Source organism: Carcharhinus amblyrhynchos, chromosome 7 (assembly GCF_965287045.1).
Source record: "Carcharhinus amblyrhynchos chromosome 7, sCarAmb.v2.hapA, whole genome shotgun sequence".
In the NCBI taxonomy this organism is placed as follows: Eukaryota; Metazoa; Chordata; class Chondrichthyes; order Carcharhiniformes; family Carcharhinidae; genus Carcharhinus; species Carcharhinus amblyrhynchos.
In genome coordinates, this window is record NC_137330.1 from 21,812,082 (window position 1) to 21,828,245 (window position 16,164).

Sequence of the window (16,164 nt, forward strand, 5' to 3'; positions counted from 1 at the left end):
GTTCATTTATTAATAGAACAATAAAACTCTGAAACGTCCAAGGAGAAAATTTTTCAAATGGGGAAAAAAAAAAGAGTGCACAGAACATTTTATATTATTTCCTATTGTTGCTGTTATACAAAAATTGGCAAAGAGCAATTCAGCAAAGAGAAAGGAGCAGGTGAATATTCAACTTGGTTACAGTGAAACAAGAATATGAAACAAGTGACAGAAGTTGAAAGCAGCAAGGGAAAGATGGTGAACATTGTGGTATCCAGCATCCAAATGACACCATCCTGAAGTACAGACTGAATCCTAGAAAATGTAGGACAAGTTGGTCAAATCAGCTCATTTTGGCTGGTGCTAGATAGTCACCAAAAGTCACAATATCTTGCCCGCTCAAAAATGTTTCTTAATTCCAAACAAACACTTATCCAATAATTCCACTTTCCAATCAATGGCTTTATAGAGAATATCACTTCCCTTTCACTTTTGTTCTCCCCAAACAAGGATCATCTCACATTTATCAACATTGAATTACATTATTTCTCCGCACTGCTCAATTATGTCACCTAATTTTTGTATCTTTTAGGTTTCAATATCTTCCTTCTGGGCCTATGTCCAGATCATTTACATAAATGGTAAAACAGAAGTAAAAAAGCAGCGTCTTGTTCCAAATTCCTGGCCACATGCACTCATGTGGAACATCAATCTTTCCCTATAGTTGTTTGTACAAGACAAATGGTTAGCACTGCTGTCTCACAGCACCAGGGACCTAGGGTCGATTCCAGCCTCAGGTGACTGCCTGCATGGAGTTCACCTGTTCTCCCCAATGCTGTGTGGGTTTCCTCCAAGTGTTCTGGTTTCCTCCCAGAGATGGACAGGTTAGGTGGATTGGCTATGGTGAATGTGCAGGGTTATGAGGATTGGGGGTCGCCTGACAAGACTCTGTCAAACAGCTGCTGCAAACTTGATGGGTCAAATGGTCTCCTTCTGCACATAAAATCATAGGGATTCCACTATTCCTAAGCAGTCTTCATTTATATAACTGCCTTCATCTGAAATACATCATAATTTTCAAACTTTATGTGAAACATCAAATAACTTCTGTAAATCCATATATTAAAATCTCACCTTTGTAAGTATTCTCAGATTTCACCTTCATAGAATCCCACAATGCAAAAAGGAAGCTATTTGGCCCATCAAGTCTGCAAAGACCACAATCCCACCCATGCCCCATCCTCACAACCCCATGCATTTACCCTAGATAGTCCCCTGACACTAAGGGGCAATTTAGCATGGCCAATCAAATTAACACAGAGAACATAACAGCACAAACAAGCCCTTCGGCACACAAGTTGCACCAATCATATCCCTATCTATAACCCTCAATCCCATTAAATCCAATATACTCACCCAGAAGTCTCTTAAAAGACCCCAACGAGTTCACCTCCACCACCACCGACAGCAGCCGATTCCACTCACTCACCGCCCTCAGTGAAAATCTTACCCCGACATTTCCTTTGTACCTACTCCCCAGCACCTTAAACCTGTGTGCTCTCGTAGCGACCATTTCAGCCCTGGGAAATAGCCTCTGAAAGTCCACCCTATTTATACCTCTCAACATCTTATAAACCTCTATCAGGTCACCTTTCATCCTTCGTCTCTCCAGGGAGAAAAGACCGAGCTCCCTCAACTTATCCTCATAAGGCATGCCACCCAATCCAGGCAACATCCTTGTAAATCTCCTCTGCACCCTTTCAGTAGCTTCCACATCCTTCTTGTACTGAGGTGACCAGAACATCTTTGAACTGTGGGAGAAAGCCGGAGCACCCGGAGGAAACCCATGTGTAAACTCCACACAGACAGTGACCTAAGCTGGGAATCGAACCTGGGTCCCTGGCGCTGAGAGATAGCAGTGCTAACCACCATGCCACGCTGCCCGTCAAAGAAAGACAATTATGTACGAGGGGGGTTCTTTGATTCACCCTGTTCATCCTGTCCCAGCTTCACCATAATTTCTGTCTCCACTCAGAAATCATTCCTCCTGTAACAAAATGCTTCCTTACACTAAGCCTAACTTCTCTGATCAGTTTTTAAATGATGTTTTCTTTCCTTGCATTTACTTCTTTCAATTTTAACTGGTACTCTGTATTTCTCAGTTCTATTGTACTCCATAATTTAGATATTTCTAAGAGCTCGTTGGAATACAGTATATCACCTAACTTCAAGTTTGAAGAGTTGAATTTCTCTGCACTGACATTCAGAATCAGCTTTCTGGCTTGCATCTCGTTCTGGTTGAGCACTTACAGCAGATTCTGACTTTGATCTGGCCAAATAGCTTGGCATTGCATTTGACGTTTTGAAGTCCAGTCTGCAATAACTAATCTGGACAAGTGCCAAGTGTACAGTCATTCCCAGACATTTTTGTCTCTACTCTAGCTACTTAAACATCATTTGAGTAGTTTCCCCATTCTTTTCTTGATCCCCCAACATGCTGATTGTAGCAATGGTAATGTCTCATTGAATGTCAAGGGTAGATGGTTTGATTTTCTCTCTTTGTGATGATCAAAGGTGCCAGACAATGTTACTCTGCAAGCACTTGTAAGCCCAAGCCTGAATACGTCCAGGTCTTGTTGCACACAGCCACAAACTGCTTCAGAATCTGAGGATGGTGCAATCACACAACCCTGACCTTACAATAGCGGAAGGGTCATTGAAGAAGCAGCTGAAGTTGATGATTGATCGCAGTGATGACTACGCAGACCTCAGGGTTCAAAATACATAACTCAAGGAAATTGCATGTATAGGTAGATACAAAGAAAATCTTTTCATCATGATTTCAGGACATCTAAAAGCACTTCACAGCCAATGAAGTACAAAATAAAACTGTAGAAGCTAATATTGGGATTCATAGCCATGGGAATAGAATTAAAGAGGGGTGATCAATTTGTATCAGGCAAAGATTAATTTATGGTTAGAATACTGCATACAGTTTGGGCATCCTGTAAAACATGAAAGGCACAGACAGCACAGCATAAGTTGAAAAGGATAGAGTCAGGCTACACTTAATGATAGGAAAAATACTGGAATCTTGAGCAGAAAAAGGACCAGAGGAGATTCAATGGAGATTTTAAAAATCAGGAAATCTTTTAATATAGTGATTCTCTATTGGGGAAGATGGTGTCTTGGGGTCATAAATTTAGCATGCGAGATGAAATTTCTTTGCTCAGAATTTCTGCAGTAAGAACAGTGTAGTTCTAACTGAGACTATTGCAGCTTTTGTTTTTAAAATGTATTTTCTTCTGAATGTGGCCAGTGATGGCAAGGCCAGTATTTATTACTTATCCCCAGTCGCCCTGAAGTGGTGAACCATCTTATTCGACTGCTGCATAATCCTTTTAAGAATACCAATTTATGTATTTTTTTAAAATAATTGTTCTTTGTGGCAGTTCTACATAACCAAATTATTTGCAAGGTGGTTGCAGAGAGGTTGGTTAAAGTCAATTAGTTGGACTGGAGTTGCATGTAGACCAGGCTGGGTAAAGTCTGTAGACAGATTTTTTTTTGTTTTACTGACGATTCAATGATCGCTTATTTACTGACTAAACTGTACCAACATTTCATTTTCAGATTTCAAAACCTGAAATCAAATTTTTAGAACTGCATGATGGCAGTTGAATACATTGAGCTGGATTAAAAAAATACCTTCAAGTCTGGCACAAAAGGAGGAGATGGTGATGTAGTGGTAACATTACTGGAGTAGTAATCCAGAGGCCCAGGATTTGGGGCACCGGTTCAAATCCCACCACAACAGCTAGTCTAAGTAATGGTGACCATGAAACCATCGATCCACCCGGTCTACTAAATGTCTTTCAGTAAAGGAAATCTGGATCCCGACCTTGTCTGGTTTATCTGTGTGACTGAAGACCCAAGGAACATGGCTGTCTCTTAACTTGTCTCTGAAATGATCTAGCAAGCAACTCCGAGGAGGATTAGATAGAAGATGAAAGAATAAACAGAAAAAAATAGTTTACTTTGGATGCAACTTCAAAGTTAGTCAGGTGAGTGACGAAGGAGCAGCGCTCTGAAACCTAGTGGCGTTTACTACCAAATAAACCTGTTGGACTTTAACCTGGTGTTGTGAGACTTCTAACAGGCAAATATCCAGAGCTTGCTCACAGATTAAAGCTTCACGAGTGCTCAATTTCTCTCAGCGCTCAGTAAATGCCATCTGTGTGGATATATTAATTTAATTAATTTTTGGGCTTTTTTACTTTTATACAGGAGTCTATTTGCAAGTGGGCCAAATTTTGAAATTCAGCATCTTAATGTAGTTGATCAGAGGCATAGCTTCATTCCACAAGATTGCTTTTCTCTACCTCTCCAAACATTGTTTCTACCTAACATATGACGAGGAGTAGGCCACTCGGCCCATCAAGCTTCGGCTCCACTATTCAATTCTAACTATCCAGCATTCCAGATACAAATAGAAACTTTGCTGGATAAGTTCACATTTGCAAATGTTCTTTACTCTTTTGATATTGGTCAATCCTGGTCAGTGTCACATCTATACAGATAGTGGCCATCCTTTCTTGCCTCTATTCTCTATTGTTTGCCCCTTAAACCCCTCAGAATAGACAACACCACCTCCTCCATGGTTATCCTCAACACAGGTGTCCCACAAGGCTGTGTGCTCAGCCACCTACTATACTCCACACTCACCTATGACGGTATGGCCAAATTCCCCTCCAACTCAATTTTCAAGTTTCCCAATGGTACCACTATAGTGGGTCAGATCTCCAACAATGAGGCGGTGTATGGGAAAGAGATAGAGAATCTGGTGAACTGGTGCAATGACAATATTCTCTCCCTTAACGTCAACAAAATGAAGGAGATAGTCATCAACTTCAGGAAACATAGTGGAGGGCATGCTATTACCTACATCAACGGGGATAAAGTGGAAATGGTTGAGAGCTTCAAGTTTCTAGCTGTCCAGGTCGCTAATATGCCCTGGTTCCTCCATGCCAAAGCCATAGTTAAGAAAGCTCACCAACACCTCTACTTTCGCAGGAGGCTAAGGAAGTTTGGCATGTCCGCTCGACTCTCACCAACTTTTACAGATGGACCATAGAAAGCATTCTTTCTGGTTCTATCTTGGTATGGTTCCTGCTATGTCCAAAGACTGCAAAAAACTACAAAGGGTTGTGAACGAAGCCTAGTCTAACACACAAACCAGCCTCCCATCCATTGACTCTGTTTACACTTCCCATTGCCTTGGAAAAGCAGCTAACATAATAAAGACCCCACACACTCAGGACATACTTTCTTCCATCTTCTTCCGTCAAAAGAAAGATACAAAAGTCTGAGGATATGTACTACCTGACTCAAGAACAACTTCTTTCCAGCAGACTTTTGAATGGAACTACCTCATATTAAGTAGTTCTTTCTCTACACCCTAGCTATAACTTTAACATTACATTCTGCACTCTCTCCTTTCCTTCCCTATGTACAGTACTTTTTACTGTTTACTAATACGTGACAATAAATAAAAAAAATCAATTTTGCTTCTTTCCTTTTTCCTCCAAAGCTTAGTTTATTTTGAAAAGATACCTTTTTATTTGGTGTTCCAAGCCAAATATCTTCCTTACGTTGCTCTCTTCGGTCTACGTTCCTCACTTTATTGCTTTCCTTACTAGGAGATTCAACATTCTCCTTTTTTATCGTGATCAACTTAGAATCCTTGTGTTTTCCCAGAATAGATGAATTCTTATTTGTGTGGGGTTTTTTTGCTTTTCTTTTTGGTTCCTCATAATTTAGATATGATTCAAAAGTCATTGTTGGTTTTTCAAACTCTTCATTTTCAAATCCAGATCGATCTTCAACTTGGCAGGCCTTAACACTCTTAGTCATACAGAGCACGTCCTGCGATTTGTCTTGTCCAGAGCTCTCTTTGTCCTTTGAAGACCATTTCTGCATCTTGCCAGATAATTTAGAATTTTGTGTTTCATCCATGGATTTTCTTTTATTCTTTTCACCATTTTCACTGGTTCCCTTTATGGAGAGGGGATTTTTCGGACTCACAATGGAGGATGTAGCGCAGCTTTCCAGTGAAGACTTCTTCTCCTGTTGGTCTGCAATCAACTTTTTCATTTGACAGCCACTGGTAGACTTTTTGTCTTTTCCAGAAAAGTTATTTTGATCCTTATCGGAAGATTTAGATTTTTTGTGTTTCTGAACCTTTTTAGGCAACAGTTGATCTTTTGATGTGTGAGTATCATTTCTGCTTTCCCTCCATGAAGTTTTGGGTTCACTGGCCTTTAACTTATTAAGATTGAGCTTGGGAGGTCGCTGATTAGATGTAACACCATCTGAATTTTGTGGACTTCCTTCCTCATTTAAGAGTTTAGCAAACTTATTCACATCAGTCAGTTGCGACGTCTCTTTATGCCAGGACAGCACAGATTTGTCCATATTTTGCTTTTTCCCAAAACGGCCATGGTCATTATTACTGCTCTTCTCATTTTGCTCACTGCTATTCCTAAAACAAAAATAAAACATTCCAATATAATTTAAACAACTAACTGAAAAGAGAAAAACCTCACAAAAATAACCTCATAACAATAATGTGTTCACAACAGATCCTGGTGCATGAAAAGCCTTGAGCGTGTACAATATACACAAAATAAGAACATAACAGCTAGGAGCAGGCCATCTGGCCCCTTGAGCCTGCTGCGCCCTTCAATAAGATCATGACTCAGCTCGACTAACCTGCCCACTCACCATAACCCATAATTCCTTTAGTGTTCAAAAATTTATCTATCCTTGCCTTTAAAACATTCAATGAGGTAGCCCCAACTGCTTCACGGGGCAGGGAATTCCACAGATTCACAACTCTTTGTGTGAAGAAGTTCCTCCTCAACTCAGTCCTAAATCTGCTTCACATTATTTTGAGGCTATGCCCCCAAGTTCTAGTTTCATCCACCAGTGGAAACAACTTCTCTGCTTCTATCTTATCTGTTCCCTTCATAAGCTTATATGTTTCTATAAGACCCCCCCTCATTCTTCTGAATTCCAATGAGTATAGCTCCAGTCCACTCAGTCTCTGCTCATGAGCCAACCCTCTCAACTCCGGAATCAACCTAGTGAATCTCCTCTGCGCACCCTCCAGTGCCTGTATATCCTTTCTCAAGTAAGGAGACCAAAACTGTACACAGTACTCCAGGTGTGGCCTCATCAGCACCTTATACAGCTGCAACATAATCTGGTTGGTTTTTAAACTCCATCCCTCTAGCAATGAAGGACAAAATTCCATTTGCCTTCTTAATTACCTGCTGTACCTGCAAACCAACTTCTTGAGAATCCTGCACAAGGACACCCAGGTCCCTCTGCAATATGAGTAAAATTAAGTCTCTGTATGCTTAATTCATCATCTCCATTTCCACGTAGTTAGTTATTACTCTACCATATCCAAGACTGAATGAGTAGTAAGCAATCAGAATCAAGAATAAGCAATTGTGTTTCCTCACATTTAATATAGAACCAGAGCAACAGCTCTTCTGATTAGTACATCTTAAGGAAAAATAATTAAATCAATTCAGGAACTGGTGGTGCAATGGGACACAGTGTTCATCTCTGAAATGCGAGTTAAATTCAACTCAAATCTGTCCATTGTGCAAATACCAAATGAAAATAAGTTTGGATCTGTTCAAACCAATGTGTGGGAAATTTTTTTTAAAAAAGTGACAAAAATTAAATTCAATTCTGAATTAGTATTAGTTAGGAAGAACATGGGGATAGTTGGTGTGGGAAACAAAATTTGGACCAGTGCACAGGAGAGCTCTTGATCGGATTATATTGTACTCACTGTGGCAGGGTTTTATGCCAGCACCAGACGCCAGAAGTAGATTTCCTTCAAATTTGCCTTTAACCTTTCTCACCTTAAGACTCATGGTTGGGTTACAACTCCCCAGACATTGCTACTCATCCAGGGTTGCACAGCTGAACATTCTTTGGGCATGAAGCATGCAGTTTGATTTTGGAAACTATCACAATTGAACCAAATCCATCAACCCAGCACCCTGATGAGATGCACTTAATTATTCAGAGATCCCTGTATTATCAAAAGCAGGAAACCCAATGATTATTTCCATTCCCTCGCCTAGGGATGTTGAAGCCAATTATACATCCCCATCTAATATTATGTCAATTTAATTCTAAATTATAGCAGATTTCTGTCGCTCAGCCAATATTTCTGGGGTTCACAGGGACATATTTTAACTATTACACGGGAAACAAAGTCCTTGAAAACATTTGTTTCAAATTTATTGAGGAAGATGAAACTGATACAAGTTACACTGGGGAGAAATAAACACTTTTCCCATTTCAAGTGCTTCAAGGTCAAAGAACAGTTACAGGCAGAGAAACATTCCATAAACTCGGATTCAACAATGTGCCTACAAGCGCAATCCTAGAATAACTCCTACTGCGCAAGAATGACTTTTACCATGGCCCAGCCTGAATAAGACCACTAAATCTGTCCCAAAATGGTACACAACTATACACTATATTGCCATTTGGGAAGTGACTTATTATTTTGTACATCTCTATCGAGCCATCCCTCAGCCTTCTTTGTTCTGAGGAAAATAACCCCAACCTATCTAATCTCTTCTCATAGCTATATTTCTCCAGCCCTGGTAACGTTCTTTTAAACGTCCTCTGCACTCTTTCCAGAGCAATTACATCCTTCCAGTACTATGGTGATCAAAACTGCATACAATATTCCAGTTGTGGCCTCACCATAAATCATTAACACGTAACACAAGCAGCAAGGGTCCCAACACCAAACCCTGTAATAAATCACTTAAAACAACTTACCATTTGTAAGGGCATCCATGGACCATTACCCTTTGCTTTACTAAACCAACTTTTGATCCAGTTTGCCACATTACCCTGTATCCCACGGGCTTTTACCTTTTTTGACTAATTTGCCATGTTGGGCCTTGTCAAATGCCTTGCTAAAAATCTTCAAGTTTCCACAATACATATCTTTCCATGTGATATTTTCACCATCATTTTATAGCCACTTGCGGTTCTGTAATTCCACAGATTCCCTACAGTGCAGAAGGAGGCCACTTGGCCCATCAAGTCTGCACCGACTCTCCAAAAGAGCATTTTACCCAGGGCCCACCACCCCTCCCTATCCCCATAACTCATTTACTATGGCTAATCCACCTAATCTACACATTATTGGCTGCTTCCACCAAATGAGTCCAATCTGGTGACACAATACACAGGAATAGAATTTGCACCTCAATTTCAAACTCCTCCCAGAAGCTATATATTAGAGAGAATACCTGGACGTTTCCTCAGGAATTAGTTTTTTCCACCGGCACACCAACTCTTTGGCAAGGTCACCAACAACTTCATTTTTCCTGAATCCATTTACTGTTTTACCTATTCCAGTTTCCTACAACAGCAAAAGAAAGTGTCATTCGGACAAACTTGAAAATCTTAGTGAGAATGAGTGACTGTTTCTTTGGGAGTCAATAATTTTACAACATCTAAATTGTGGCCAAGTATTAGAAACATGTTCTAATGTAATTGTATGGTAGGTCACAGACACCTGTCGGATTACAAAAAAATCTACAGGCTTTTTTTGAAGTTTTGAAAGTAGTTTTCACAGAGATGAGCAAAAGAGAATGCTTCCCCGTGAAGGGGAGTTCCAGGTCATTTTGGAAGTCTAGAAAGAAAATGTGAAATATTTGCATGCGAATACTGAGATAAACACCTCAGACTGTACATAGCCTCGGTATCAAGGATATCCACGACAAGTGACAGAAGAGACAACATGGTACAAAATAAGCAAGAAGGTAGCCATTTTGCTTCATCACGCCTGTATAAGAGTAATTCAAATAATAAAACAAGTCACTCGTTCCCTAAAGACCTTTACGTCCCATTATTTTATTGCCATAGCCATTGGAGTTTAGAAGGGGTGATTTCATTGAAACACACAAGATCCTCAGGTGATTTGATAGTCAAAGCGACTAACACAGCAGCAGGGCAGTGCAGCGGCGAGCACTACTGCCTCACAGCACCAAGGACCTGTGTTTGATTTCCAGCTTGGGTCATCATCCAAGCAAAATCTGCACTTTCTCCCCGTGGATTTCCTTCCACAGTCTGAAAAACATTCTCATGAGATGCACTGGCCATGCTACCCAAATAGGCGCCAGAGTGTGGCAACTCAGGGATTGTCACAGCAACTTCATTGCAGTGTTAATATAAGCCTACTTGTATCAGTAATAAATAAAACTTATAGGCTGAATACTGAAAGAATGTTTCCACCTGTGTGTGTGTCAAGATTGGGGGAGGAGGGGGGAAAAAAAAGGGAGGGTTCAGTCTAGAACCAGGGGATATAGATATAGTTTAAAAATAACAGGCTTCCATTTTAAGATGGACATGAGGAGAATCCCTTTTATTTCAGAATTCCCAGCGTGTCGAATTCTCTTCCCCAAAGACCAATGGTGGCTGGGTCATTGAAGTTTCCAAGACAGAGTTAAGGCAGATTTTTGATGGACGAGAGACAGAGAGTCAAGGATCGTGGCAGGCAGGCCAGAAAATGAAGGCGAGACCACTACCAGATCAGCCATGATCTTGCTGAATAGTGCGACAGGCTCAATGGCCTACTCTTGCTCCCAAGTCCTGTATACCAATGTTTCAAATAGATATGCAATTTTAAAGAGATACAATGGGATGCATGCCCTATCCATTCCCTGTGGCAAAATATTCCACATTTGTTCTGCAAGGAAGTTAATCCTAAACTATCTTTTCACCAAGTGATTTTAAATTATCAATGATTCCTTACAAGTCGTCATGGAGTGGGCGGAAGATGGTAACAAATTTTTGGAGGGTATTTGAGGAGTATACTCCTTAAGCCATGGACCGAAGATCACGTCTGTTGTGGCTCTCAAAAGTTACACAATGATTAGCTAGTTTCTAGGCCACTGAGGGGAGGATTCTTGCAAAGATTTTCCCTATGCTGACAGCAGGGAGACTCCCATAGTTACTGCAAATCTGTCCGGTCCCCCTTCGCGGACATGTACTCTTCTTCCCAAAATGAGAGATATGAGCTTGCGCAGCAATGTCAGAAGTGTATCCCCACCATGTCACCACCACAGACCCTATCTCAATGAAGGCTGGGATCAAATAGGATTGTGTCATTGCACCAATTCTCTACTCCAGTTTCCTTACTCCAATACTGCACTTCACCTGTTCCTCCTCAGATTTATTTTTAGTTTTTCCTCGTATCTCGGGTACTTTATTTCCTCAACTCTATTTGTGAAAACTGATACTAAAGCCTGACTGTTCGCTGAGTCTGATGGATTCTGTGCCTTAGTCAAAATGACACAAACCTAAATCCAGACATCCTGTTCCCAAAACTGGGTACCCACTATTTTTGTCAAAGTGGGGGTGGGGGAAGAAAATCATATTTCCTACAAGATTTGTTTATGGAGGTAACAGGACATTTAAAAGTCAAAAATTGTAGCAATTTTGGTCATTAGAGACATGACTCATGGGCTTCCGGCATTTGAGAAAATTGTTTGAACCTACCAGAGTTCTTTGGAGGTCAGGTACCCCTTCGGGATTATTAAAAGTAGACATGAACGTGCATAAAAAGTGCATAGACTCTTTGGAACTATCAAGTAATTTAAATATCCTGCCCTTTAAATTTCGAACCAACATCGCCAGCTTGCAGTTGAAAACAAAATAAAAACTGGTACTTGCAGTTTCACTAGATCTAGTGACATAAGCCTGAGTACCATTATTTCTGCTCAACCACTTTCACAACCTACAATTATTACAGTGCAGGCTGTTTGGGGGGTGGAGGAGGGGCGGTGCTGCGCTGCACGTTCATAGTTGGGGTGCTGGCTCCAAGTAGTTACAAAGAGATGAGTTTGGTTTTGGCATTGACCAGAATTAGCAGCGAGTTGCACACTCGTGCATGCTGTTTGACTACTGCAATCTTTTCACATTTCCAGTGCTGTCAGTCAATCCAAAAGAAACCAGAAAGTGCCAAGGTGAGATGTAGTTTGAAACAAAGGAGACCACGTAAGGCTGAAAGCAGTAGGATGCCTTCTCCCAGTCTTATGACTCAAGATATATCTCGCATCACCAGTTTATTGTACTTTTTAAAATCAAGTTTGAGAGCCATACTTACAGAAAATGATTCCTTCTTTAAATGGAAGGTATAAAAATCGGAATAGAAAAGTATATCACAATTATAGTTCGATGCTCTTTTCCCACATTATCTTCCAGCAATAAGGTGGTCTTGAGGTATCCCTTTACTCATTTAATACATACGGAAATCATTAATACATACGGAAACCATGAGATTCAATACAGATTCAAAACTGGTAACAACCTGCCAAAGTTGGCTAACCAGTTAGTAGGAACACATCATCATAGGTAACATTTGAGATCATGGCTTTTGTATGATGTAGACAAGCATTTTTCTTGTGCGTGAATGATTGTCAGAAGCAATGTTGTGTGTCAAAAAGAGTGAAAAAGAACCATGTGCACCAACAAGACCAGCAAAGAAACTTAGTTGAGATGACTGCTGGTCAATGTAGTGAGAAGTACAAAAATCTGAAAGTTGCGGTGTTTCAAGGTCTCTTCTTCCCCCTCACAAGAAGGTGAAGCAAAATTTGATTTGCTTTGCTGGGGAAAAACAGGTCTGCCCAAGGGCCAATGATGGAGCTTTTTTTTTTAAAATGGACAACATGGTCAGAATCTGAAGAATAGATCGCTGGCAGCAAAAAAAAAAGACATGGACTGAAACCTGCATATAGCTACAGTAAAATGAACTCAAGTTTATTCCATAATCTCTCAAGGTAAAACAAATCCCTGCCCACTCTACAAGCTTTCAATTATTTTTCACACACAAGGTTAAAAGTTCAATCAGATTTGAAAGTGCCACTGTTTTCTAATCAGTTGGCATTTGGCTCCATTATTAAAATGTGAAGCTTTTGTTCTGATGTTTTCTGTGCACGTGATTAAGTCTGGCACACACTCAAATACTTTTACTATTCTAAATATAGACATAGTATCGTGCTGGTTTGTAATGGTGCACACAGAGAAATCATCAAGGACTCAGAAGAAAAGCACACAAAGAATTAAATGAGACAAACTCTCTGGGGAGCTGGTTAAAAGCAAATAGGTTTCACTAATTGAAATGCAAATTGGGCAGATTTCTTTTAGAAATTAAAATTATGAAAAGCAGTTGGTGGATCATTTGGGATGCCACGTGCAAGTGTAGCATGCTTGGGAGGAGCAGCTGACTACTGGCCCAAAGATAGAATTTAACAATTTCAATAGAGCAAGTGTGAGTCTTTATACAGGATCAAGGGCTCTTGGGGGCAAAGGTTCTGCCTTCCGTGATCTGCTGTTCTCTCTTCATTGCTCAGTAGCACCAACAGGTGTTGGCTGCACCCACCCAAGGTCCAGGATTGCCACTGAACTCAAGTCACAAGTTGATGATAGAGCAAGAGAGGATTGTAAGATGGCTAGACATTTGACAGTGAACACCACCACCGCCCCCCCCCCCAACCCCCGGCCACCTCCATTCATTTCTCACATGTGTATTGAAAATTTTTGCATGAGGGACCCCTTGCACCACCCCATGCCCATAAGCCCACAAGCAACTCCAACAGGATTTATTTTTCATGTTTCCTGTGATGCGAAGCCCACACCTGCTGCTAGGGGAATGCGAGTGCCAGGGGGATGAGATCCTTGCCCGCTTAAAAGCTCTCAACTGGTGGTAGAGTGGGAAAGTTGTAAATTATACATTATTCCAAGTTAAAAAAGGAAGTGGTGACCAATGGTAAATCATAGGAAACAACCAGATTGCCAAGTTTAAATTAAGTAATTTCTCTCAACGGAATTGCTTTTTGATTGCCTTGCTTTTAGTCATTCGTAAACTTCAAGTCACTTTTCTGTTTTATGCCAATACAATGCTTTTTCCAATCTGCCTGTTAGCAGAACAAGTTTAGTGTTAAGTAATTTATAGCTAGTCTGCTGGATTAACTGTGGTTAACCCACTTGTCCGGGTGGCTTCGTGTGTCATTCAGGATAACTCCAACACTGCCCAGTCTAATCTCCATTCTGGCTGAGTTAGACTTGGGGCTTGTCCTGCAGTAAAACCATTACATGAGTTGTGGTGCAGAAACCCTCAAATAATAATCATGGATGCTGCCTAGAGAAGAGAGGATAGCTAATGTACCATAATTTCTTTTATACTGTGTAAACAGACATTCTTGGATGTTTGGCTCAGTTTTGCAAAGAAAATTGTTTTGTAAACTAATACACCAACGACAATTCCAAAGATTTTTTGAAGTTTTTCTATGGCTGTTCTTGAATTCAGTTGACCTGTAATTAAACATATCTTGCAAAATGATGCTTTACAACAAACATTACCATCTGCCATTGTTTGTGGTATGTTTAGAAGTATGCTGTGGGTGAGTTGCTGTCACAGTATTTTTAAAAATGTTCTTGCTCTCAGGAACTAGTGCAGGTCTATAACGTACCAAATGTTTTGCACAAACAACTGTAAAGTTTCTCATTTCCTTACAAAATAGTTACGTGACTCATCAGAGGTTTACACCCAGGAAATATTTTCTCTAACATTTTTGCACAAATTGCTGAACAGAACAGAACGCAATTAAATTGAGAAAATGTTTTATACAGATATTGTGTCTTACCACCAGAATATCAACTGTGATATGCAACTCTTGCAATTGCTTCAACAATTTCAGAACCTAGAAGAGATCACAAATTGATGCTTTAGAAGGAACTCAAGGAAGGTATTATCTTGGTATTAACTCAAGGAATCTGAATGGATGTTAAAGAGGGAAAACAATTTGCAGCAAATCATAATCCTTAAATTAGCCTGGCATAATTTTTACAAGTAAAACACAAAAGCATGGTTTCCAACAGTGTTTAAAAACATGTTAACTAGAATAGAAATATTTAATAATACTAAATTTTAAAACTCAATAAATGTTATTGGCAAAAGTATGATGTATGGCAAATGACTCCCTGTTCTTTTGGAATCATGGAATGGCTGAGTTTGCAATGAGCTCAGTGGCTATCTATGGGAATGCTGGATTGGCCTACTCCTTTTACCATAGACTATAAATGAGCAACTTAAAAATGATAGCAGTTACACAGGCAGCAAAAAATAGCATGACCTCACCAGGGCTGGCCTCAATTCTGATCTTTTGCAAAAGCAAGCTCACAACAAATGCTGCTGAAATGAAAATCCCAATGTTCACAGCAACAAAACATCAAGGACACCAGATAAATCAGGATACGTTCCATTTAACAAGAATTGTTCTAAGTGTACTATACTGAATCATTGACAGCAGTCACTGGAATCTGCCTGCTGAAAACTCTTAACATCAGATGGATTAGCAGAAGATGGTGGCAGGCATGCTCAGAAGGACAGGACTGTCAGATAATTTTACAGCTATGATTTCAGTATTCTCACTTTCACTTCCTTACTATGTGTATCTTCATTCTCATGTTCACCAAAGCTTCACAGTAAAGGGTTAATCTCAGAGATCGAGTTCCATTAGCCTTTGGATGGTGCATTTGTATTCTTCTACGAAGACGTAAGGTGCATATAAAGTAGTTGCATAACTTGCTTCAGCATGCAAACTGTACTTTGTATTTGCAGCACAGAATGTAGGAAACACCATGTCCATCCAACACATTCTTAATCATCAAGTAGATACCAAGCAATTCACTAAAAAGGCGACAGTACAAATTTCACATTCCTTGGCAGCAGCACTAACAGAATCCTTCATCTGCTTTTATGACTGTGGAATTAGTGAATGGAATAAGAGTGGACATGTTGGGAGGAAGAGGGAAGAGGAGAAAAGGAAGTAAGAAATACTTGTAAAAGGAAAGCAAGAACAGAAACAAGACTCAAAACCCCTGGCTAATAAATGTCAACTAATAACACAAGTACAATTATTGTAATACTTGGTATACAAGTGACAATTTCATATGATTTTATGACTTTGAAATAAACTGGTAACAACAGAACCACACAGGAGGTTTGTTAAAATTAGATGAGGGGACATAAAATATTTAATTCACAACTTCAGGACAGTGATGTCTCAGAGT

General features: G+C 40.0%; 1 protein-coding gene across 1 annotated transcript in view; it reads right to left on the reverse strand.

Moving 5' to 3' along the window:
• The window catches only part of eloal (elongin A, like), a 66,527-nt gene that overhangs the window by 40,229 nt on the left and 10,134 nt on the right, over positions 1-16,164 (reverse strand). The window contains exons 2-4 of the mRNA XM_080193241.1: positions 14,736-14,792; positions 9,336-9,448; positions 5,593-6,520 (exon numbers count right to left, since the gene is read on the reverse strand). Coding sequence (XP_080049367.1) covers positions 5,593-6,520; positions 9,336-9,448; positions 14,736-14,792 — 1,098 coding nt within the window. The remainder of the gene's footprint in view (positions 1-5,592; positions 6,521-9,335; positions 9,449-14,735; positions 14,793-16,164) is intronic.